Source organism: Mixophyes fleayi, chromosome 11, assembly GCF_038048845.1.
Source record: "Mixophyes fleayi isolate aMixFle1 chromosome 11, aMixFle1.hap1, whole genome shotgun sequence".
NCBI classification, from domain to species: domain Eukaryota; kingdom Metazoa; phylum Chordata; class Amphibia; order Anura; family Limnodynastidae; genus Mixophyes; species Mixophyes fleayi.
In genome coordinates this window covers 67,810,993-67,838,141 of record NC_134412.1, presented here as the reverse complement: position 1 = coordinate 67,838,141, position 27,149 = coordinate 67,810,993, and the positions used below count along the sequence as shown (strand labels likewise).

General features: G+C 38.9%; 1 protein-coding gene across 7 annotated transcripts in view; it reads left to right on the top strand.

Annotated features, from left to right (window-relative positions):
- The window catches only part of NCAM1 (neural cell adhesion molecule 1), a 268,171-nt gene that overhangs the window by 220,599 nt on the left and 20,423 nt on the right, over positions 1–27,149 (top strand). For 5 of the 7 annotated variants that reach the window (XM_075191349.1, XM_075191348.1, XM_075191350.1 and 2 more), the window contains 2 exons: positions 11,689–11,813; positions 12,345–12,525. In XM_075191349.1, coding sequence (XP_075047450.1) covers positions 11,689–11,813; positions 12,345–12,525 — 306 coding nt within the window. Of the gene's footprint in view, positions 1–11,688; positions 11,814–12,344; positions 12,526–22,415; positions 26,657–27,149 lie in introns of those variants that run through there. The other 2 variants (XM_075191354.1, XM_075191353.1) reach the window with 2 other exon arrangements.

Sequence of the window (27,149 nt, the reverse complement as noted above, 5' to 3'; positions counted from 1 at the left end):
AATAGAACACGATACAGCAATTTTTTGACCACACTCACTTGTGATGTAACAGAATAAACACATCCGCAAATATAAAAAACAAGAAAGAAACTGAAATCATTGCAGGGTTTGAACACTAGAGCTTTCCTATTCTTCTAGGAACCCTCCCCTCTGCTGAAACCACTGAATATCCTAGTGAGTAGAATGGATGGACTGTTTGCTGTGTGCATGTTTTCCTCTTCATATTGAAGACATAGAGCGTGTTACATAAAGCTCGTCTAACTCTTTAAAAGGTGAAGTGGGGTAGTCATTTAAAAAAAAAAAAAAAGCGTATGACATCTCAACCCAAAGAAAATAGTATATATTGGTTGTCAGTGACTGTGAATTGGTTCTGCATGTATGACATCATTGCAAATAATGTCACAGGCCAAAAAAGTGGGGATAGAACTGTGAGTTGATAGTTGGCTATAAAAATAGCTCCAACAATTGGTTGCTGTGACGCATGTCTGAGAAAACAAAATTTTGGGATAGATTTTTACAATAAGTAAGTTTAATGAAGCAGGTTTACTTTTCTTTATCATATTCAGACAATTGTGGATCCTATGCAGCACAGACAAGGGCTTGTACAGCTTGTGGGCTCCCTAATGAGTTTATTGCATGGCGTTCATTCTGGTCTGCATGGAATGTGTTGTATTGTCTTGGTGTGAAGTTGCAGTGCCTTATTCATTAGGACTGAAGACTACAGTTTAATATGATTCATGTTTTTTTTTCCCCTCTGTGAGTGCACTTATGCTGGCCACACATGCGCTGATATTGTCATCAGTATTGGTAAACTGGATCAATGTAGATGCATGATGCGGTCACAAAACTTGGACTGGACTTGATAAGTTATGGTCATGTCTGAAAGACCAGCCTACAGACAGCTGCCAGTGGCCTAGGTGTGCATCTCCAACTACACTGGAAGGCTCTCACATAATCTGTGTGCTCAACCCAAGTGTTGCCAGATCGCATGTGGACCTTGTCTTTTGAAGTTTTGGGCCGATAAGCAGGATTAACCATATGTTTGTGGCAAGCTTTAAAATATACATTTCTACATAACTGGAAATGCCTTGTTTATATCTAAGGTATCTTCAGGTCCGACAATCTTCTAGATGTTCTACTTTAGTTCTGAGTGTTACTCATAGCCTTACAATCTAAATAAATCTAAAACTCTCTGTGGCAAAATGGGCATGGCCTAATTTTTTTGGTTGATGTGGGTTATGCATAATTTATTATGGCCATCATAGTAGTGTACAATACAGAGCCAGTATTGGGTGACCAGGTACAAATCAGAGCCCAGTGCATTGAGGCCAGTGTACAATATATTGTTAAGTCCCTTGGGGACCATACACCCTATAGATCTCAGTCCTGATAGCCACTGTGAGATCGAGCCTGTTACCTGGTGGCCAGTAATTATTTATTACCTTCATATACAATGTGATAGGTCTGGTGTCTGAGTCTATTAGCTTGTTATATTGACTGATTGTTGCTCTCTTTCAACTCTATGGGGTATATTTACGAAACTACGGGTTTGAAAAAGTGGAGATGTTGCCTATAGCAACCAGATTCTAGTTATCATATATGACCCAGCTTTATCGTTCAGACAGACACTAAGCGCTTCCACTGCTGTATCACTGATTTGCAGTGTTATTTAGGAGGCAGCAAACAGTGTTAAAATGAAGAATCTTTGTCAGAATAAGTTAGCAGTAACATTTGAAGCGCCCATGGAGCAATATGATGAGATGCCTTCAACTCAGGGAAAGCACAATTGCAAGGCACAACGTATTACTAATAATATATCCTTAGGGAGAACGCAAGCGTTCTAAGTGAATGCTGGAAGGAACAGGAAGGCGAGAAAATGCTTATTCAAGAGCCCATCTTTTTAATGCCTTATAAATATATTCTATTTGTGTCTATTTTGTCAACTGTGTGCTAGTCTTTGTGCTTTATATAGTTTTGAAACTTAAACCTAATTAACCTCATGTTTAGTACAATAAAACGTGTGCATGGAATTGACACAAGACAGAATCTTGTTCAAATGGCCGACAAATGTAAATGATTTCTGCTGCAATGCATTTAACGCGTCAGAAAAAACATTTGTGAATTTAGGAGGTACATAACTGCTAGTGATACTGTAGACACATCCATTTATATTTGGATAGTCTGCTGAGTGCAGGGGCAGTGTTCACAAGTCACAGATTGTTGTCCTTTACTTGTACATCTCATCATCTCTGTCCTTGTGTCTTCAGAACGTCACATGTTCTTTATCACACCATCGGTACGAGAAGCTTTTTATATGCTTGATGGGAAAGTTTATCATTTAAAATTGTATATGCAGCATAACAATTTTTTTGGTTTAACGGTTTAACCCCCTTAGCAAATAGTTGGAACTCTAACAGGTGGAAGAAAAAAATCAAGTTTATAATTTTTTAATGAATTGTATTATTGCTTATGTAGATTTTTGTCCAATGAAGTGTAAAGCGACGATGGATCGTAAGAACCTTGAAACACTGTGTCTACAATGTCTTCTCTGGCAATATCTATGTCTGTGATACAGGTTTGCATGCAATGCAAAATGTATCTAAGAAGTGGGAATTTGTGTTACATTTGAATTACATGTCCAAAGAACATACAAGAAAAACAACATTTACTATTACAGGGTGGAATCTTCTGTGCAATATTCGCTCCAGCTCTGTAATAACACGTCTTCCCCCCCTTAACAAATTTGAACATGTTTTACCTTTCAGCTCTTCCACGGCGTTGGGTTTTCTAAATATGTCAGCAGGAATAATTGTGTCCTACACTGCTTGTAACTAACGTAATAGGGCATTTCTCCTGTCAAGTGTTCCAGCTGTAATTTTTTGAAAATATTTTTCCAGCTTTTGTTACTTAATGTTTTATGTTACCTTCCCTTTATTTAGCCCTTAAATGTTTTTTTTCCCCTTCTCTCATCGTTTACATTCTTTTTATATTTTTCATGTGACCTCCCTCCACTTTCCTTTCAACCAATCATGTGCGTGCGTATCATGTGAATTGTCATGTGACTTGCATGGTGCTGCTGATGTCCTCCTCGCTGGTCAACAGAAGGTAACATTCTTTGTTCTGGTTGGTTTATAGCAAGGTCGGGAACATTGCATTTTTCATGAACAGAATTTAATTAATTGTTTTTAGGCTCCCTCCCAGACTAAACACAGAGCAGAATTCACAGATTTCTGTCTCGGTGCTAAAACATTTCTTTTGCACAATAGTGATGTTTATTGAAGAAACTATAAACTTTTCTGTCAGGTCAATTATTGACGTGCAGTAGATTCTGCTGCAGATTTGTGCATGCTGGGATATCTAGTTCCACAGCAGCTAGAGAAACTTTATTGCCAGTGTAAAAAGCTAACATTTTCTCTTTCACAAATTACATAGTAGATGATATTTTCTCTGACCTAAGTATTAATATGCATTATAGCCAGTGTAAAATAATATTACACATTTAATAAAAAACAAACAAAAAAAACCCATTTCATATGCCCAATTACCAATGTGATTGCAATTTTTATCTGTAGTGAAAATGCCCAAGAGATCCTTAGCAATTATAGATTATTCATGGTTAAGCCATCTCAGCTGGCAATATAATTCAAATGTTCAGGGTCACAGTTAATCACATGTTAAAATTTACAGCTCACATGTTGAACCATTTACAAACGCTATAGGCAAACCATGTCTACAGTTTATTACACAGTGTAAATATCTGCCTTGCTAATCAGTGTGAAATTAGTACCCCAATGCCATCTTTAAGTAATACTTGAAATCATGGAAATCATTGCTCAAATTATAACCTAGACCTACTGGCAAAAAAATTAACCTAGACCTATTAGTTAATTAACAAGGCATATTAGTGTAATTACCATATTGCACAAGTAGTATCACTAATTCTAATAATGAATCAGTACTAATGCATGCATGCAAATGTCCCGTCCCATGTCCCAGAGACATCCTGAAAACAAAGAACAAAGAAGCCACCTGCTCTGTTTGGTTTGTCCTCAGTTTCCCCTTACCGTTTGCTATTAAGTGTGTTACACTAGTTCAGTGCTGTCCAACTAGCAGCCCATAGGACTAAACGTCTCTCTCTTTCTTTATGCAGTATTAGCGTATTACACCTGTTATGTGTGCTCCCTTTATAAGGCCTACCCAGGTCAGCTAATTGTAGTTTTCATTGGTTTCCACTTTTCTTCATCTATGGACAAAAGTTCCTATGAAACCATTTTCTAGGGATTTGGTTAGAACAGAATTAGTATCCCACCTTATCAATGGCAAACACTTGTGATCAATATGGGAATCACCAGGCCAAAGACTATGTTATGCAGATATTATATTGATTATCTGACATCCACCGAAGAGAGTTGATCAGCACTGTACTAATAGATACCAACAATTCTTCCCTTCCCCGAAAATTTCATGCTGTACTAGAACCCGCTAATACCTGATTAATAATGAAACTATGTTCACATCAGCCTGAAAAAAATTTCCAAATTGAAGCCTTATTAATTTGTCAAATTAAATGAAACTTAAAACAACACTTTGGTTTAGATTGTAATTATTGGATTAAAAATACATTCCATCCTCGGACTTTCCACATTGAAGTATTCAAGAGGGTCTTCACCTTCAGATAACTTTAATGTACAGTATTGACTTTTATGTGCCTCTCTGCAACTCTTACTAAATACATAGCCTACAATCTTCTGTGCCTTTTAGCTAAAAGCAGTTCTCAGGACATAATTAGTTTCAATATAGAGAGAACTCAGCAAAGTCGTACCTCAGAACGTAACAGGTAAGACTAGTGATATTAATACAAGGCTAAAAGCAAGATAGAAAGAGAAAATGATGCATTTAGTAAACGTTGCAGCAAGTCACGTGCAAGCAAAAAAAAAAAAATGATGGGATAATGGAATCCATTTTGTTTTGTTCTTATTTTCTTATTTCCAAATGCATGATGCCCAAAGTTGCATGTCTCCTGTATGACAATGATCACCAGCACTCGTCTATAACGTTGGGTGCATATTTTGACAACTTTTTTAATGTCTGAGAAATTGTCACCCGCAATTCACGACAGCCTGTCAAATCCATCTCTTTCACTTAACCATTTCTTCTATAACGATTTTCTATTCCTCAGTGGCTATGGCAGATGTAATTTCGACTGACTAATCTTTCACTCTCTCCTCACTAATCCTCTTTTATTATTAGCTGCATTCATCACTAACACCTGCAATTTTATTAGTTTGCTTTTTCTGTTTACAGACCAGTCATTTATTTCTTATGCTTTTGTTTTAGTTTTATCTGTTTATTTATTTTTGTTAAGATTGGCAGGTCCTGATCGTTGAATAACCTCTACGTAAATGGCAGTGTAAATCTTTTTCTCTCAATGATAAATAATCCTTTGGTGCTGGGAACTGTTCGCTAAAGTACCTATGTGGCCACTTGTGAATTGGAGTTTTTATAAGTAATGGGTTTAATCTGCATAGCAGCAGTATTCTCTACCTTAAGGCTCTTGTCAATATTTCAAAGCCAATTAGCGACTTTTGTGTTTCAGAAAGTAAACAGTTGAAAACAGTAACATTTCTAAGAATCTGTTAAGAAAATGTGTGCATAAGCATGTGAGGAATAATACTAATAGGGGGGTATTCAATTGTTTCTTTTAACGCGCTAAAACCGAAAAAAACAAGCGCTCTAAAAAAACTTCATATTATACGGTAATTTTGCGCGCGTAAACAATTAATACGGTACTTACTCGCTGCCAGCGGGCTGAATTTCAGCTCGCTGCTCAGGGAGCTGCGAGATGAAATTTAGCGAGTAATTACCGTATTAACGGTAATATTTTTAGAGCGCTCGTTTTTTTTGGTTTTAGCGCGTTAAAAGAAACAATTGAATACCCCCCATAGATTCAAACATATAAAAATACTTTATGATCATTCTGAATATTAGTGCCTTCAACTATTTTTAAATCTTGAAATCTTAGAAAATAACATTCTGCAAATTTCAGAAGAGATAGAGATCAGCTGAAGTACTATGAAGTTGAAAAGTGTTGTATGACGTTAGGTGTGTGTGTGTGTGTGTATAAATATACATGTAGCCTACCCAGTATTTTCTAGTGAATTGCAATAGGGACTTTTCTCTCACCCTATATATATATATATATATATATATATATATATATATAATCCCCACCATCATTAAGTATTGCCTACTTTCGCTGATGACGCTTTTGCACTGGGGAGCATATAAGTATCAGGGTGGTATTTGTCTCCTTTGATACTTGCTCCTTTAACACCACCTCAGGGTGGTGTTAGCAGAAGCACTGCATTGATAAAAATAATTTTTCTCCCACATCCAATTGGGGGACACCAATGACATTGGGGGTATAGTGTAGTTAGGCACTTCAAGAAGTTAGTTACCCCAAGCTCCTGGCCTTTTATACCCCGCTTCCTGTTTAGGCTTCAGTTTAGTTTAGTGCCCCGGACGTATAGGATGTTTGGGGCTGCTGTACAGCCCCTGTTTGCCAGCTGCTATACTGCTGACTGAGCCATATCAACGGGGCCTCGCACTAGCAATAGTCGACAGCAGTGATTTGCAGCTCCTACACGGAGCGGGGGACCGGAGGGGAACCCCTTCCTGCACTTCCTCCCTGGTGGCATCTCACTCCTTGTGTGCAGACACCAGAATAGGAAGTAATTTTGCGGTTTCAGTTTACCCCTTCTCTGTCCCTTGTCTTGTCAGGTAACGGGTAGTGGGGTGGTTTTTTCTGTGTGGTTTGTCTATTACTGTGTTGGGGTTGCTTGGCTTTATAGCAGACTCACTTTCTGTGCTTTGATTGTGTGCTGCTTCTCTTTTTCAGTGTGTTTTTTCACATCTGTGTGTAACATGTCAGATATGGGGAGAGCCTTGAGGACTAAGGCTGGGGTATTTTCTATGACGAAATTCACCTGTGGCGTATGTAACGCTAAATTTCCTTCAGGACGGTCAGGCATGGACACATACCAGTCTGGGGATCACATGCATTGTGCACCAGGGGGTTCTGGTCCAGAACACTCGATGGAGCCATCTTGGGCTCGATCACTGGCCAATACTGTGGCTAAGCTTTCCCAATTGGTGCAGAACAGGCCTGGGTACATGGTCTTGTAACCTTGTTACAGGGTTTGGTTTCCATTTCCTCCTCATTAGAGAGGATATTGCAATCCACCATGCCATCCTCCTCCTGTAAGTGCATGCGGGTGGCTGCGCCACTTCAGGCAAATGAGTCAGAATCTGACTGTTCTTCCCAGGTGGAGGGGGAGATGGCTGAATCTGTCGTGGAGAACTCCTCTTTTGTGGAGAAAGTTCCTTCTTACCGTCAGGGGGTGAACGATTTGATATGGGCTGTGTGTTGGGTGCTGGAAATTCCTGAGGCAGTACTCCCTTAGACAGCAGAGCCTTCTCTCTTTGCAAGGAGATCATAGACTTCTTTGTCCCTTCCCTTTTCTTCTCAGTTGGAGGATTTGTTGGGGGAGCCTTGGTCTTCATCGGATCATAATTTCCAGGTGTCCCTTTGGCTGCATTCTTGTTTTCCTTTTCCCCCTGAGGTTCTTGCAAAATGAGAGATGCCTCTATGTGTGGATGCCCCAGTTGCAAGGTTGGCTAAAGTCACTTCCATCCCTCTTCCCATCGCAGCCACTCTTAAGGACAGAGCATAACGTAAGGTTGGGGACATCCTTAGGTCCATTTTTGTGGCTGCGGGTGCCTCCTTGTGGCCTGCTTTGGCGGCAGTGTGGATTAACAAAGCTGTAGAATGCTGGTCAGACAGCTGTCTAAGGGTTTGTTGGGTGAGAGACAGTCTTCTGAACTGCTTCACTTGGAGGAACAGACTCGGAGAGCTACAGATATTTTGGGAAAGGCGGCCCTGGAGGCGGGACTGATTGTGTCATGGATCTCGGCCTATGCAGTCTCTGCTTGTCGGACTCCCTGGCTTAAGCCCTGGGAGGCTGATATTGAGTAAAATTGCTCTTGAAACAGCTCCCTTTTCTTGGGGTGTTATGTTTGGGCCTCAGCTTGACTTAGTCAAACATCAGGAGGTAAAAGTACTTTTTTTCCTGTCAATGTTCCAAACCAAAGATGTCCAGGTTACAGTCCTTTCTATCTTAAGGAAGATTTTGGGTGTCAGTACTCCACGGGTCAGTCCACCAGAGGTTAGTCATCAACCTCCAGGGGTGGTTTGCAGCGTGGACATCAAGCCTGGTGTGCTCGATGTCCGTCGGCTAAGTCAGCAGACAAGCAGTCGGCGTGATGGACATTCTGCCCCTTTACGGTCTGCTGTGGTTGGAGCCGTCTTCTTCTATTCAGCAATTAGTGGTTTCAGTCATTCTCGATCTGGGATTGGACCTTGATTAAAATGGATGCCAGCTTGAACTGCAAAGTCCAGCTCTTCTAAACCGGGCCAGAGATCCTCTGACTGTATCAGTAGACGCCATGTCGTTCCTTGGCGGTTCCGCTTGGTTTACCTATTCCAACCAGTAGCTATGCCTCTGAGGGTTTTAAATAAGTTAAAGATAGAGGGTGTTCCGGTCATTCTGGTGACGCCGTATTGGCCTCAGAGGGCTTGGTACACAGATGTTTTACCATCTCGGTTTAGAACTTCTGGCTTTAATGGCATGGCTGAAGCCATGATCCTTCAAGCTAACGGTTCATCTGAGCTTGTGATATAAACCATGCTTCATGCTCACAAACCGGGTTCAGCTAAAATCGATCATGCTGTCTGGAGGACATATATTGCCTGGTGTGAAAGAAAGGGGCACCTTACCTCTTCTTTTCGGTTCTCCAATTTGCTTATGTTCTGGATGCTGGATGCTGGTTTGCGCCTTAGTTCACTTAAGGGTCAGGTGTTGGCTCTTTTGGTCTTCTTTCAAAGAAGACTTGCTATGATGCCTGATGTTCAAACTTTCATGCATAGGGTACTTCATGTACAGCCTCCATATATTCCTCTGCTTGCGCCTTGGGATTTAAATTTAGTGTTAAATGCTTTACAGCATTCCCCGTTTTAACCCTTGGACACTGTGGATTTAAAGTTTGTAAACATGTCTTCCCCTTTGCCATTTTGTTCACTAGAAAAGTTTCAGAGCTTACAGCATTATCATGTAAGTCTCCTCTTATTATTTTACATGAGGATAGGACAATTCTTCGAACTAATCCTTAATTCCCCCCTAAGATGGTGTCAATATTCCACATAAATCAGGACATTGTCATCCTTGCCCTGACCAAATGTCGGTCTTCAAAGGACGAAGTTTGTCTTCATTCTCTAGGTGTAGTCTGTGCTTTGCGGATCTATGTGTGTAGGACTCCGGATATGCGCAATACAGAGGATCTTTTGGTGCTCTTTGATGCACACAAGAGAGGCTAGCCAATCTCTAAAATGACTATTGCGCTGAGGATTACGGCTGTAATTTGGCAGTCTTATAATGGGGCTGGACAGCCTGTGCCTGATAATCTTCGAGATCGGTGAGAGCTTCCTTGGTGGCGCGGCATGGTTCCTCGACTGAGCAGCTGTGTTAGGCAATCCTCCATTCACACTTTTACATGGTTTTACAAGTTTCATGTGTTTGCATAAGGCGATACAAGTTTTGGGAGAAAGGTGGTTTGTGTTGTGTCTTCTCAGCATTGCTACCATTGATGTAGGATTTGGGATGTCCCAAATGTCTCCGGTGTCCCCCAATTGGATATGGGAGAAAATAGGAATGTTAAACTTACGTAAAATCCGTTTCTCCTAGTCCATTGGGGGACACCGAGCGCCCACCCTTGATGCTCTAGTTTCTACGGAATCTGCTTGTGCTATATAAATAAATGTTGATGATGGTGTTGTCTTTTTTGTTCATGAAAATTTTATTGTTTTCCTCTTTCTTTGTTGTTTTTCTGTCTATTGTCTCCTTTACTGTGGGGCTTGGTTAAACATAAGCTTAAGCCTAAACAGGAAGGGGAGTATAGAGGGGGAGGAGCTAGGGTTATCTAACAACTTCTTAAAGTGCCCGACTACACTATACCCCCAATGTCCCCGCTGTCCCCCAGTGGACTAGGGGTATATTTACTAAACTGCAGGTTTGAAAAGTGGAGATGTTGCCTATAGCAACCAATCAGGTTCTAGTTATCATTTATTTAGTACATTCTACAAAATGACAGCTAGAATCTGATTGGTTGCTATAGGCAACATCTACACTTTTTCAAACCTGCAGTTTAGTAAATATACCCCTTGGAAAAATGGATTTTACACGTATTGATTAAGTAAATTATTGTTATCAGTATGGATCTTTTTAAACTTAATTTAGCTAATGTCCTTCCTGCCCCACTAAATAGAAATAAAATGTTAGTAGATATAAAATGAGTTATATATTATATCTAATCTATATTTTTATATATAAGAGCTTTTGTTTAATTTGTTTGTACAAATGGCAGAACTAGAAGCTCGGTGTTAGCTCACACACATGTTCAGTAGAGCAGAATAGGTTCTCTATAGTGGTAATTACCCCTAATTGCTCTGGATAACTTTACTGGCTGCCACATAGATAAATTATTGTAAAATCACATCAGGAAATACTTTTTTATAGTGGTGATAAAAATTACAGCAACAAATGTTTATAAAAAGTAGCCCCTTTGTTCAGTTTTAATTTTCCCATTTAGGATACTTTCAGAAGTCGAGGACATGTTTACAGACTGTTTACAGTTATCCAAAACCATCATGGCCCATTAGCAAATGACAAAGCACACACAAAAAAAGGGGTTGGTCAAATCATGTGTGGGGGGGGGGAATGGGGGGGTGAATCACATCTGAAAAGCTAGGTTACAGCCAACCGCCTTCCCCTAAAAAACCCTTGAATTGCCAAACACTCCAATAGTTGGTCACCCGCTCACGATACCTTCCAACTTCCCGTCAGTCAGGACAAAGGACAGCCCTCTCGAATCGTTACTGTCCCAGCATGTCCACACTATCAAGTTTTTCATTTACTCCCCCTGTGTGCATTCAGTCCTGCACAAAAAGAAAAGTATCAAGCCATTAGGCTCTCTAATTCCAACATAATGTGCACTGTAAAAAAGAGCCTCTTTATATGTATATTATCTTAAATTAGATAAATATTAGATTAACTTATTGCCTTATGTTATGTAACGGAGAATGGCTGAAACACCATTCTGCATTACATGATTATCTATTTTAGACAGAGTACCCAGCCACTCATATGTAGCAAAGTTAGCAGTGTATAGACAAATTATTGACCTGTGATGATAAAAGACAATAACATTACATTCAGTTTTCTCATAATTTAGCTGATTTGCTTTCATCAAGTTAGCTACTATGTGTAATTAAAGTATTCATGGTGAATTATTTAATTCAGTCTGAATAAACATACATGGGGCATTAGTGCTAGGAGACATTTATCAAATAAAAAAAACAAAAAAGCACTTGTCTTGCCCCCGTTTATATTAATACAAGGACTGGGTTTTGCTTGTAATTGCCAGTGGTCTCTGGTGGCTTACTGTTCATGTCATGTTATATGCCTTGTGAATCATGTAACATAATCTGTTCAGCACTACTTAATATGGTAGTGCTATATAAATAAATAATTAATCATAATCATAATAATAATAATAATAATAATGTTTTTTCAGGGGAACCAAGTGCTCCAAAGTTGTCAGGCCGTGTTGGAGATGCTGGCAACTCATTTAAAGTCGTCCTGATTAAGCAAGATGATGGTGGTTCTCCTATTCGCCACTACCTGGTTCGTTACAAAGCCGTAAGTGTCAGTCATTTATAGTCATTTATTTATTGCATTATCTAACAATTGTCCGAGATCCATAGATTTTTGCCAATTTAGTTACTAATTAGAAAAGCTGTTCAACCTTTCTCTCAACCATCTTTGCATTTTATTGTCTGGTTATTGTTACGAGAGGAAATTTGAAAGTGGGTGACAGGTTGTACATATGTGATTGGACAGCCAGGACAACAGTCCAGTTACATGACACCATCACACTAAGATGTTCCTCCTTTCAAATAATTCCTGTGCCATTCCCGTCACATTGGAATAACTCAGTCATTCTCAAAAACCCATATGTGTTTCCCATTATTATCTCACCTGTGACTCTGGAGCACTAGGGATTGAGGAGGGTTGGGGAATGCATTTTTATCACATGTATCACATACATGATTTGTGCACAGGATAAATGTGTGTTCAAGTGCTTTTTGATCAATATTACTCATGTGATTGTTAAGTAAATCAATCACCTAATTCTGGGACCTAAAATATCAACCTTTAATTCTTCTCTAGAAAAATGCCATGGACTGGAAACCGGAAATTAAGATGGCATCAGACGCTGACCACATTTTGCTCCAAGCTCTAGAATGGAATGCTGAGTACGAGGTTGTTGTGGTGGCTGAGAACCAACAGGGGAAGTCAAAGTCAGCTCTCTTCAATTTTAGAACCACAACTAAGCCCACGGTTATTCCAGGTACCATTCACATCTTACACATTCTGCCCCCATTTTGCTTAACCATTTAACGCAACAGTGCTGCTTCCTTCCTGACGTGCTTGAACATGCCCCTGACCAGCTGCTTGCTTACAGCCTACCACCATAACTGGTCTTGCATGCACAGCTTGCATTGTGCCTGGACCGTGCCATGATGCAGAGCGTGAGATGCAGTGCGCTGAATATAATTACATTGCAGCTTTTACTTCAGAATTAAAATGTAGTGACAATGAAACACTAACATACTTGGGGTTTTTTTTGTAAATGATGAGAACCAGAGATGTCTTGTAGAGTAAACAGCAAATCCACTGCTCCCTGTCCCCTCCAATCATTGCTTTATACTACATTATGCAGTGCATTTGGGCACAGTTTGATGACTGACAGTAAATGTACCCTTTCCCAGGTTATAGGTCCACTTCTCTAATGCATAATTGGGACAGCCAAAATGATGTGACTTCCCAGAAAGGTCAGAAAGGGCATCTTGTAAGACAATAGAGTTGTAAATATCCTACAATATCCAATTTGGTGCTCCAAAAATGTAAGATTTAGATGTTAGTAAATGTAGTCTTCAGCCATTCCTGTGCTCTGTAATGATTTAGAATAAAGTCATGCAAGTACATGCTGAGGTTATGCCAAGCCAGTTACAATAACAAACACACAGAGAGGGAGTTTTCATACTTGATTCTTAAAGCCCCCTGATAACTAGATTTTCTGTCGCTGCGAATAACAGTGATAGAACATCTTTTATTGTGCAATTTATTAAAATAAATGTCACTGGGACAGCTGAGCGATGAGAAGTCGTACCACTTGCTAGCCAGTCCTGTGACCCTTTGCGCATGTTTGAGACAGCATGCCAGCTTGGGCATGCAAACGGGAATATATTCTGCAAAAATAACTATATTAAAGTTCAAAAGGAAAAATGAAAATAAAAAAATCAATAATAATAACAAAAAATAATAAAGCATTTGTTACTGTGGGTACCCACTTATAACTCCTGAGATTGCATAAGAAATCAGTGGACAGCAGCGGTACTTGTAATTGCTTTGCATAGGGATGCATTGCAGGAGGCCCCCACTGATAGCTTCCCACCTGCAATAGCAAGTGATAGCCTTTATCAGCTGGGGGCTTTGGTAAATAGGGAGAAGCCCTAAATCCTGTGAATAATCCCATTTTTATGGATCTGTCATTTGCTCTTCTGTACATCTGGATCATGGAAAAGACTGGCCAGAACCCACTATGTGGCTACTTTTTTAAGAGCTTTATATATTGGCTGTGTCCTCTTTATTTTCCCATTAACATACTGTACCACACTACAAATACCTCCTTCCTATATTGGTAGGTATTGTAGACATACCTCAGAAACTGCTGCAGTGCTTTCCTCCCAAGGACTCTCCATTGCTAAAACGTATCTACCGTTGGCTGCTCCTGTGCCTTGTGGCATTGCCTGTCCACTTTCCCCATCCCTAGCTAGAGCAGCTTACCAGTCAGCATCAACAAGACAAGCTTGGTAAGGAGTGCCTGCCACACTATCCACCATCTCCTCCACTGTCTGTGGCCCAGACCAGTAGCAGCGCCTGCTGGCAACTTAACTTCCTGCAGTCCCAGTGATTTTCTTACTCTCAGTAAGGTCCATCTGCTCAGAATGGTAAGACGTAGAGCTGCCAAATAGTCTGTGGTCTGCCTTGTCCCTCACAGTTAGGATCAATCTGATTAAAATGTTATTGTGGACAAAATCCTAAATGTAATCAAATAAACCCTGATTTATAAACCCTAGATTTTTTTTCCACAAACTGAATTATCATATTGTTTACTTGCTTTCGGGAAAAGGTTCGCATCCCCATTTTGCAGAATCCCAATTCTTGGTGACACAGCTCTACTAAACTTCATCTATTGGGCATAGTCCACTCATGAACCTTCATTAAGCAGGTCACAGTAGTCACCTAGCCTCCAGGCTATATACTGTATATTCTATTTTAGATAAACACCTCCAGGGACACACGCAGGATTGTCAGGGGAGTTTTCCCCCCTTACCCCAAAAAAAACCAAAAAAACAAAACAAAACACGCAGCAGCTCCGTTTCGGCAGCGCTGTCCTATACAGCAGCCACGGCGCTGTCAAAGAAGCGTCCGTGGCGGTGCTGTATACAATACAGCACCGCCGCGGATGCTTCTTTGACAGTGCCGTGGCTGCTGTATAGTACAGTGCCGCTATGGTGGGCACTTAGTTAGCGGAGGGGGGGGGGGGTTTCTGGAGACCCAGAAACCCCCCCTGCGTGCGCCACTGACCTCGTAGCTGGTGAACCTTAGGCAGCATGGAGAAATGATATTAGCTTCCTTGAGGAGGAAATGTGACAAGTGGTTCTCCCAATTCAGCTGAATGGATCACCCAACTATTCTTTCTGCATCCCACATACCTCACACTACTTAGGCTGACTAAATTCAATCCATTACTCACATCTGAATGCCCAAAGGGTGCAATCAACTCAGGTACTTTCACACACCTGGCTTCGTCCAGCCTATGCCTGTTAAGTTATTACCTAAAACTTTTTAACTTTTTGTTTAACCACATGGGAGCTCCAGTCCCCTTTAAGTCCAAAATTTGTCTCCTAGACTCTTTGCAAGAGTATAACCTCTTGGCACATCCTTCTATCCATCGTTCTTCTGCATGAGCTTCTCTTTTATGTTTGAAAAGCCATAGCTATGAGAATGCCCTCCTTCTTTCTCCCATGGGATTAAACTTGTTCATGGTTTTTTTTCTATAAAACATGACACGTGGTGTGGTTACATTTCCCTTTCCCCACTATTAAAGGAAACCCCTTTTTTTAGATATCCATTTATAAGTACTATCTTGCTTTCCGTGATCCCATGCTTTTCAATCTTCCCCTGTTTTATAGAATTTGATTACTCAATTTCAAAGAGTATTAACTAAAAACTTTGTTGAGTTAAAAAGAAATGTATCTGGTGCTTTAGTGGTCAGAACTTCAGTTTCCCTAGACAATAGAAATGTATTTAGTTTTAGAGTTCATTACCAAACATATTATGACGTTAGAATTAATAAGAATCGGAAAAACGCTGATTTATATAGATATTTGTTGTATATGTACAAGAAGAAGATTAAGTAATGCTGCATAGTAAACCTGGAGAAAATATTGAAAGGCTTTGAGTACTGATTAGCGGAAAGAAAAACTTGTCTTGTAAAAGTGCAGTAGATGAAAAGCTCCGTTAAATGAATTTAATCATTTAATAAATGTACAAAAAATAACTGATGTATACACCATTTAATAAAATATTTAATACAGAACATGTCTAAAAAAAATGATTGTTGAATCTGACCTGATTTTGTATTTACATGCGGTTCCATCCCTTTACCATAACCCCCCATGACATATATTGTGTTGAGTGCACTGATTGGACTTCAGCTGTAGTCATTTAATTAGAGCTTTCAACACAAGAAGTGGCCACAAACATGAGTCATAAGCAGTGATGAATATCTCCAAGGGGTTCATATTTCTCTTTGTTGTATCAACTTCTACATTTTTAGATCTCAACTTCTGTTTCAAACAAATGTCCGCTATAGAGGCAGATTAAATTAGCCGGTAGTTAGGTTGGGTTTCTTGACAAAGAGGATGGGGGGGGGGGGAAATGTTAGTGTTTTGTTGTTTTTTATTTGGCAGATGGGAATAAGGATAAAAGTACAATTTGTGAGTGTATTAGAATGTAAATAAGACTAACAGAAAATACAGTTCATCAAGACGTTATTACAGTCTTCATTACATTGGTCTCTGTGTTATATTTCTGTGTTGATATTAGACAATTGCTGAGACAAGATTGCTACATGTTTGTAGGTGTATGTTAAAGATCAGTGGTTGTGTATGAAGGTGCCCTAATATAGGTATAGGTATGGACATGAACCTACAATATGATAGGGTCATCAGAAGGGAATGAACACTTATCTTTGTGAAATGTAGCTTACGCAATAGAAAGTATTTGTATTCAGCATGCAAAAGCCAATTGTGCATCAGCCTATTATTGGCTGACATTTGATTGAAGAGGAGTTGAACTGAAAGCCAAACCATTCATTGTAACGTCCTATCTTTTTTACATTATGGTAGAGATTTAAAGTGGGATTTCACCTTTACTTTAGTTTATCTTCTAGTCAGATTCGTTTATGGTCATTTTCCTGGTATATAACAGATACACTTAGATGTGTGTATTGTACACAATTGTATATGCATATTGTATATTGTATATGCACAGCCCATCTGTTTTATATTAGGGCAATAGAAACAATTCTATCTAGAAAACGTTTTTACTGAATGTCGCGTTACCTTTAAACATTACTGGTAATGTTTTCATTTTACTGTTTCACCTTCCCTGGGTTATTACATAGGCCCAGGCCACTGCCACACATGAGCTGTCCTTTTATCAGCAAAGTAAGTTATTTATTTATTTTACTTATTTAAATCCACTTTTTTGGGGTGGTAGACAGAAGGTTGTCCTTTATCGTGACTTTTACCTTTGCTCTCAGTGTCAGCCACCTTGAGGGAGCTCACATGACACCTTCCATATGATACTGACATATTTGTCATTTGGAGTTTATACATCAATCTATGTCTTTTGTTTTACGTTTCACTTTGGATCTTTTAGTTCATAAAACAATTTTATTGATGTAATATTTGAACTTGTAGAAGATAGAATTCATGGTAGGGCTTGTATGTGGAATATGGCGCCTGTGGCTAATACTCAAGTTGTTTATAGCGAGAAGTATTACTTTTCACTAATTAGTTTAGCATTACAAAAATATTTGTATTAGTATTGCAAAAATGCAATGTCCTGTAGACATTGCCCTGATGATTCAAGCACAGGTTCTCTAATCTCTGGAAGATGATATATGCACACATTTATAAAGATTTGTATGGAATAAAGGAACCGCTTGTAGCAAGGAAATCCGTTTTATTTAATTTTGCACGTGCTGAATAGGCCGTATTGATCCTGTGAAACCAGCCCATTTAAACACACACAACACACTAATATGTCCACAGTAACATGTTAAGGACTCATTTATCAGTCTCTAAGAAATTGCCTTGCCTCATATATAGATCAAAGACATCGGTTGCTGAGTTTTTCTAGAAATTAGCCTCTTTATATGCATGTCACGCAGTGTCGGACTGGCCTGCCGGGGAGCCGGGGTATCCCCCGGGAGGCCCTGTTGCCTGATAACCCCGCCCTCTTTGTTGGTGAGGCAGAGCAGAGAATTACCGAGTTGCGGTCAGTCTACATATGAAACGGAGACTGTCAAACTAATCCCTGCCTACAGCCAGCACGTGAGAACACTTCCTGCTCCTGAGACAGAGAGAGGCAGAAATGCTTCACAGTGACACAGATCTCAGATTACTCCTTCTGCTGTAGTTGCAGGCGTCCTGTAGTCATAAAGTTGCCATCCTAACTGCAGTGTGAGTCCGTGTAATCAGTAAGTAATAAATCGTGCAAACTTCTCTAGAGCTCTCCACTGTGTGACCTCGGAGGGAGGGAGATAAATTAGAATGGCTTCATTGCAATATACGTCTTCAGTGCCTCTATAAAAGGATCCTATTGCAGCTGACCAATGAATGGATTCCTAATAAACTAGTAACCAAATTCACTGTTTATATCATGTTCCATGTTTATTTGTTTTCAATCAATTGTGGGACTCTATTCCCTATAGAAGCATATCTTAATCAGAATAAAACACATTCAGACAGTTAGGTCCTTATAGGATTGCATCTGCTATATGCTTTAATATTAATGTTTTGCTTTTGTCCTTTGTAGTGGCATTGGATTATTATTGAGTGTACATTTTGTGGGTAGATCATTTTTTAGAGTCCTGTTTTTATTTGCCAGTGTCTAGAGTGTAATTAGATTTATGTAATATTTTAAATGTGCATATATTTTTATGCTAATAATTTTGTGGTCTCCATAGTGCTTCATGGATATATTAATTTTTAGTCTATACCCTTATATTGTGGTTTTCATATGATGAATGGTTGATCTCTAGTACTGTAGTATAGCATTTGTTTTCTGTGTACACTATGAGGGGAGAGAACACTAACCACAAAGAATGGACAGCACACAAATAGCTGATGATGATTGATTGTATTCAATTCATCCCTCCCCTTTTCCTGTCTCCCCTGTTTCACACAGTGCCCTCCATGCTGCATTTGCTCCCCTTCACTTACTTTCCTATTGACTTCTTTCTTCTCTTCTGTCTTTTCCTTCGCGGCTCCTCACTGCAAATGTCCTCTTTTTCTTTATGGACCATACTAAGGTGCTATACGTTGTCCTCCATGGCCTGACCTCATCCCCTTTAATGACTGACCACAACCCCTCTTACAGTTGGCCACACCCCATTGTAGTGGGCCCCTACCGCTGCATTTCCCCCGGTGGGCCCTTCATGTCCCAGTCCGACACTGATGTCACGTAATCACAATTCCCGCAATGTGTTTTAAATTAGTAATACATTTGGTGTAACCTCTGTGAATATGATAAAAAACATTGAATATAATATTGGCAGAGTTAGAAAGTGCATGATAATTACACTTTTAGGATACACATCCCACGCAGTGAGCCGAGACTTGGGGGGAAGTGGAAGATTTTTTTCCCTCTTGTTCTCCTAATTTGCCCCATCATGGTTTTTTGGGATAGCTGTAGCTCCAGGAATTAATTTTATAATACTCAGAATGTCTGCATTGTATCTCTGTGCTAGTATTCTTTACAGGCAAACTAAACGCTAAACCCTAAAATATGTTCATCCACACTGAAAATGTATCTTTCAACATTTAAAAATATAAGTGTAAAGGTTCCTACAATTGCAAAATTTATGTTGATTGAGACTATATACTTTACTATCTACCCCGCTGTAAGCTATTGCTCATGTCATCAACCATTTCAGTCCCAGAAAGGTATCCTGCGTACAGTGTCCTTCAGAGAATGGAAGCCACCTTTGCATAATCACCATTCCGCCCTTATTGCACATCTCTTGTGTAGTTAAGTTGTTGGTACATTTACATATGTATTTTTTAGTAATTGTTACCTTTTTTTAATAAATGTGTCCTTAAGATTAAGTACTCACTTAAGTCATGTTTCCGTACTAGTATTTATAAATTAACGTAGATTATAAAAAGAAGATTTGTTTTTTTATTTTTAGGTGAAAGAACAAGCAGTAAGGTGTCTATTTATCAAACGTTGATAAGCCAAAATTTTGGCGAAAATGGCAAAAGGCTCGGCACCGCTTCGCCCAATTAATGAGATGGGGTTAATACCAGAGAAATGACAGATTTCTGTGGCGTTAACACCATCCATTATCTCCTATTACCTCCGATCCCATACATATCTATGAGGATGGCCAAAGGAGTCAATTTATCATTGGAGAAAAGTTTATCTTTTCAAAAATTGTACAGAAAACCTAATGCCATGTCTGTATGGCCTTAAGTACCTTTGGCTTAAGCAGTGTGAGCTCTTTCTGATCCTCCATGGTAAGCTACATGCTCCTCCCCAGGGGCGCATGGAGGATTGTCGGGGGGGGGGGGGGGGTTTCTCCGCCGACCCAAAAAAAAACAAAAAACCAAAAACCGAGAGAGAGCTGCTGCGTATGCGCCGGCGCATGCGCAGCAGCTCCGTTTCGCCAGCGCTGTCCTATACAGCAGCCGCGGCGCTGTTCAAGAAGCGTCCGCGGCGGTGCTGTATACAATACAGCACCGCCGCGGACGCTTCTTTGACAGCACCGCGGCTGCTGTATAGGACAGTGGCCACTTAGTTAGCACAGGGTGCCATTGCTCCCCTCTTGTCTCTAGTAATAGATACCAGCCATATTTATTTTACAATAATAATACAGCTTTTGATAAATTGGCAAAATATATATCTGCAAGCTGGAGGGGACCCTCTTTTACAATGCCACAACAGTGAAATAATGTCTTTGAAAATGAAATATAAATTGCAACACAATCTCCCTATTTAAGTATATGAGAGTATATGATTTTCAAGATAATGCTAGCAGAGAAATTACCTTTAGTACCTTTTGTCACCGGTACAGCCCAGTGATTATTGCATTATGAAGGTGCAGTTTCCTTGTCCACAATCAACAATCCACGCATCCGCAGCCTTTTGGCTGTGCATGTACAATACAGACCACAAAGGAGATAAATAGTTACAGAAGCTTTTCAGCGTAGCATTAGGGCATTGCCGTGGAGGGGTGTTGTCGCTGGAGCTGTCCCAGATGTGCTCACATGATAGATTGCAGCAAAACAACATTCTTTATCACTGCGAGAAGCGACGATGAAGAATGTTAGTTAATGGCAAAATCTGAGTAGCAATGATAACTAGACCACCAAGTCTGTAGAAAAATGGACATTGTCACGTGTAGAACTGCTGGTGGAAAGTGGATTTTAAACATAGTTTTTTGCTTTTACTTTTGGTTTTAAAGAGAGTTATGTGCTTTGTTTGCAATTTTGAATTCTTTACTTTATTGTCATTGCTTTAATCAAGGATTTTTTTGTCTGTTACTGAGCGAAGTTAAATTTGTGCATGCAGTCTCACTATACTGTAAAGAACATTGTAAATGTTATATGAATTATTAAGGCAGGTAATTGTTCTGTTACTTTCACTCTATACTTCCTTTGAAATAATTATTTGAATTGCTCTCTATGTTTGTCATTGAGAATAGCCACATTGCTGTCCTCATTGGAGGTGAGTTCTGTAACGCAGCAATAGTATTATATACATTGTTGTAAAAGAACAATACAGGCATTGCTTCCTTGAAAAAAATTAAGTGCACATTGTTAGGCAACGCTCTCCTCCTGCAATGTTGTTGCAACTACAGTATCCAGGTCATTGTTGCACTACAGCTGTTTAATTATTAAAAACAGTATCCTTATATATCTTTAAACACATTTCAATTTAATGGATACAGTAACCATTTTAAATAGAGGGTTGTGCCTAGAAAATAATTAAAGCGCACCCTCCAGCCTTAATACTATGCACTAGCACATGCACCCCACTCCCACCCCCTTTTGCTAGCAGCACTTTGCCCATCGTCAACTCTGATTCTATCATTCCAATAAGTAACAGAAAAGAGCATGGGGGTGTTAAAGCATCTGGCCTGGACAGATAAACTTTACTTTGACACTGTAGGGTGGTTCCTACAAGGTCTGATGAATATATATCTCTACTTGCTTCTCAAAGGCTAAAGCTTGCTCTAAAATTTGTCTGACTGGGTCCTGACTTGTACATAATTCTGTGTAAGAATTTAGTGTTATAGAATTGATAGCGATTGTCCTCAAACATCACATGTACTCTCTGCATGTTAAGACAGTATATTTCAGTGATACACATAATAACACCAGTAAAGCTGTGTTTAATCCTTTTGAACTTCATTGTACATTAGACTTCAGATTTTTCCATTCTAACTATTTCACATTGTATCCAGTTAACATTTTTTTTTTTTCACTCATACTCCTTGTGCTGGTGTCTTGCACTTGCTTAATGTGTGACATATATCTCTAATTTGCTGCTAACAGCTTCTGCTTCCAGCCTTGCCTCAGTATATATGCAACTTCTTTAACAGCTGCCATCTTTTATTTTTTTTCTTGTTTGGCTATGCTGAGTTGACCTTTTTTTTTCTCTGTATTTGTGACCTGTTTATTTTCTTATCTGTTTTCTCTCTCTTTTTCTTTCTTTCTCCTTCCTCTCTTTCCCATGATTTATCCCACCTCCTTCCTCTGTCCCTAAATTCTCCCTTGTCTGTTATTTATGTCACTTCAACCGCCCCTGGACATCCATTCTTCTACATGCACCAAATACTCTCGCCAACAACCACTTCCCTTGGATTCATTGCATCAGCAGCCAATACCGGGAGCTGTACTGTGTCATCCACCTCCGCAGCTTCACTTGCCTTATTTGTGACTGTACTTTTCTCGTAGACCTACTTTTTAGTTTGCTCCTGTAGATGTTTCTCTGCCCTACAGAGAAGCCATCATCCAAGCAATCCATACCATGTGTCTTGAGTTTTATTTGTTTTAATTTTAGACAATTTGGGAATAAACTCATTTCTAACACATAGCCACCACAAGAGGAAAAGTCTCCATTAGTGAACGGGTGGCCACTGTAGGTGGGGTTGTTAATGGATTGTACAAATAAAATGACTAGGGATGAAGTAAGAGTAAATGGGGTTGTAGACAAAGGGGTTATAAAATAATGGAGGTGATACCTAGCTTTTAAAAGTCTAACCATTTAATTTTTGGGACAACCACTTTAGCAAACTGTCAAGTTGGAAGCAAATCATAACGTGTACCATCGCCTAACCACGATGGAAGCAGCAGTTTTGTAGACTGAACCAACATTCAGGAGAACGAAGTCTATAAACTCAATAGGAACCAATGCCATTAGCTAGGAATGATACGCTTTGTGCTTCGTCCCTCAGTGACTATTCCTAGTGAACTGATTAAGTTGAATATTGTTTCAGTCCATAAAATGGTTGCCTCCATTATGTGTTGATGATCAGTGCTCTTTAAGTATTATTATTTACATCTAATGTGTAAAACAGTTATGTTTTTGTCAAATACTTTTTATGGTGTTGTCAAATAATTTCTTTTATATAATGTGAAAATACATTGCAATTTCATCAGCCTTCCACATAATTACCGTCAGTATAATTCAAGAAAGCCGAAAAAGTTTTAGTGTAATGAAAACATTTAACCATTGTTTTGTATGTTCTTTTGTGAATGATTCAGATTGTTTGAGCTGGTTTGTTGCCTTTATATCAGTGGTATGTTTAAAGTTTTTAAATGGTATGTTGGAAGCAGATCTCTGAAGATGTAAATGCAATTTAATTACAGTAGAACAGGTAATCCGCCCCATGAATTTACCCCAAGACGAACTTAACGTTCAATCCACTGAGGACATGGTAGAGATCCATTTAAAGTGATTTGACTGATTTGTGATGAATCTCTTAAAATATAGAACATGTGTGTTTGACCTCTGCATCTTATAAATAGCAGACAACACGATTTGGACAACCTTCCCCATTTAGGTTCTGCCCGCCCACCCTCCTCATGTACCAAATGATCAGCCCTTTTAAGTTCCCTACAATTTTCCAAAGTTGAGTAAAACTTATGATACACTATATAAAACAGTTTATTCCATTTGATAGATGCTATTTTCTTTCACAAAAAGAACAATGTTAGAATAAAACAATGTTAGAATCGTTGTTCAGATTTATTTATATTGTATCTCTAGTGTTATATTCATAGTTTATAGTTTTTTAAATCAAAAGTTCTTCATGAGCTAGGTCAGTTTAGGTATTTTGGGATTGATTATAAAGATCATAAGCATATAACTACCCTCTTTACTCATCTTAAAGTGCACCCGCCACATTCACTTATTAGAGGCAGCCATTTTGTTATGAAAATGAAGGCTTTCACTTCACCAGGTACCAGTGACATCACTGAGGCATGCTAAGTTGAATCCTCTTGAATAATGGATCACTTGCGCCTCATTCCTTAGTGGTGTTACTGGGTCCTAGTAATTGTACTAATAGGTAGTTTTCTAATTCATTTTGTGTCACCCCACAAGTATTTACCTTTAATTAAATCAAAAGTATTCAACCTAATCCAACACACACATTATTGAACTTCATACCAACAAAGTGCCAATTACTATGTTCATTATTTAATTTTGTTTTATTTAGACAACTTTGTACAAATAATAGAGGTATTTAATAACAATAAAGAACTAAAAATAAGGAAATATGTGAAGCCACTGTTATTCCACACATTAATTTGATGGTATGACATAATTATGCCAGTTTCCTGTCAGTAATTTAGATGTATTATGATAATGCTGTGTGTTAGCTGCCCTATATATTCATATTAAATGTTGTCATATAATAATTACCTTGGTCTAACATTTTCTCCAAAATACTTGCTGAAAAAGTTTATTCAATGAAACAATATATAGCTTATATGTTTACAGTGCACTCATTGCCTAAACTGTGAAGGCAGCCATTTTCTCTTCTGTACCAATAATCATCAAGCATCTGAACTCATCAATTCTAACTTTCCTAGTATTAGCAGTAAATGAGCATGTGTGCAAACCCCCCACCCCCAAAAAATCATCTTTTATGTTTTGTACTGATTATAAAAAATACTGCACGGTACAAAGTAGGCTAACTTAATGCACTATATAGATTTTTTAGCACGTAGTCATCACACCCACACACAATCAGGCATACATTGGATCCTTAGGTGTCTAAGGAGCGATCAGCCATTAAAATGGAGACCACAGCAGTTTTCTCCATAAAATGGCCATCTCATAATTTATAAAGGGTTTAATGCAAGAGAAACCGTAGATTTCTTGTGCCATGACCCACTTGTAGTACAGACTTCATAAATCAATATGGGGGCTGCAAAGTTATCCAATTTATTCATCTTAGGATTGCATTACATGTCATTTTCAATGGCAGCCAGCTGAAGACTCTCTGGCTTCTCTGGATCCCTCACCCGTGGAAGTGCTATGCCCAGCTAAGTTCGTGGAGGAGGGGGCACTTCGCTGTGGCTCCCTGAGCAGCCCCAGTATGGTAAATTTACAGCTGTGTTTAGCGTAATAAGTAGAGCCCTATATTTGTTAAGTTACATGCAGTTTTTACACTCATGTTAAAGTAGATTACAGCCTTGAGGTTTCTGCTGTGGAATATGATTATGTACAGTGTTCTCCCCAGAAAATGTTGCCAACCGGGTGGCACTAAGAAGCAGCCGGGTGGGGGCAGTTGTAATAATATTGAAAAATGTTGGAGGTTACTGCCCATACCTGCCAGGACTGGTCAGACTGGTGGTCAGTGGTGTAACACACACTGATCATTGTAGTGCTCACATATAGTGCTTGCTATAATAGGAGGAACAATGGTTTGTTCTATCATAATAGGACTCTGTTGGACTCCCAAGTGCCGGGTAGCAAGTAAAAACATCCGGGTGGAGCACCCGGGAAATAGGTGCTGGGGAGAATAGTGTTGTAAAAACATATGCAGAATAGAGTTTGGTTAGATTTATTAATGAACACTGTGTTAAGTTTAAAAAGCATCTTGAGGCAAATAGGCTTAAAGACTACGTTGACCTTTATTTACATCTTATTTTACAATGTTAAATGCAAAAGACTTATATACTACCTTCAGTAGTAGCTTAAATATACTCTGTCCTTGAGCATAAGTCCAACTTTCTGAGCTTAGCAAGAATCCTCTCTCTAGCTCTTTCAGGGGCAGAAGCACTGTAGAAATGAAAGATTTTTGCATTGTACAAATTCACTAATGAGTGCTGGCCCGCCCTACAGGTCTTTTACATTTAGTAATGTAAAAACATATATATAATTTAAATGAAAACAAATCTAAGCATTTCTCTAAAAAATAATCATATTTACATTTATTTAGATAATTCTCCCAATTAATCTGCGCAGTATCATACATAGGATAGTGCTCGGGTGCATAGAAAGTGATTGTGCTATTTTGCTTGGTTTTTTTTTAAGAGCAGTTGAAAATAGCACACGCTAATTTCATACTCTGCACTAATTTCCAGCTAGAACCACAATGATAGACCTGCCTTTTAGGTGTCCCATCACGGAACTCCCAATGTTTTAGCAAATAAGTTTTTTACTTGCACTCTTTTTTTTGTGTTTCCCTCTTTAGTGTCCTTTTTGTCCCTTTTTATGTAAAATGTACAAAAAATATACAGTGTCTTGCAAAATTACTCTTATCCTTTGAAAAATTCTCTCATTTTACACAATACTAAATGTTGTTCTCTGTGATAGTTTTATTTCAAAACACTAAAACTCAAAAAATGTTATTTTTATTTTTGTTTATGCCACACATTGCCTCCCAACCTCACCACTTTCTCAGCTTCCCCTCTTTGTCCTTGATGAATCCATTCTCCTGCTTACTGAGAGGACTTAATTGTGAGTGATATTTTTTAAGAGGAATGGATGAAGCATGTATGTATAAACATTGGAAGAAGTCAAAAGCCATATTCTTGTCTCTCTTGTACAGATAATTTCACTGGTGGAGAATTTCCTATTAATAAATTCTAGAAAAACAAGAAGTAGCGTGGTGTGTTTTTATGGGTCGTTTTAACAGATAATGGGTTCTGTCATACAAACACCGTATTCTACAGTACTATGCTTATAGAATGCACTACAGAATGCAGTGCTGCTCATTTAAATATACTGCATTCTAGAATACAGATTGCTTAGTGACTTTTTGTGCTCTTGCCCTATACGAGTCAACGGCTGTTGAAGCCTCAGGGAGTGTGAACTTTATTGCTTTAATAATGCTTTAACGTTAGGATGTGTTAGCCGCTCCAATGGTAGTAACCACTGGTATTGAATAACTGCACTTCAGCAACAGTAGGCGTACATGATTCCAGGAATGTCAAAATGGCCTAAGTGAATTTAATAGGGCAAGTAATGTCTGTGGGTCCTCTATTAAAACATAATATATACAGTGAGGAAAAAACAATCCTAATTTCCTTATGGAAACTCTTTCCCTTTATCATTAGTTTTCACTACTTGGCTTAAGAGATGTCAGTGATGATG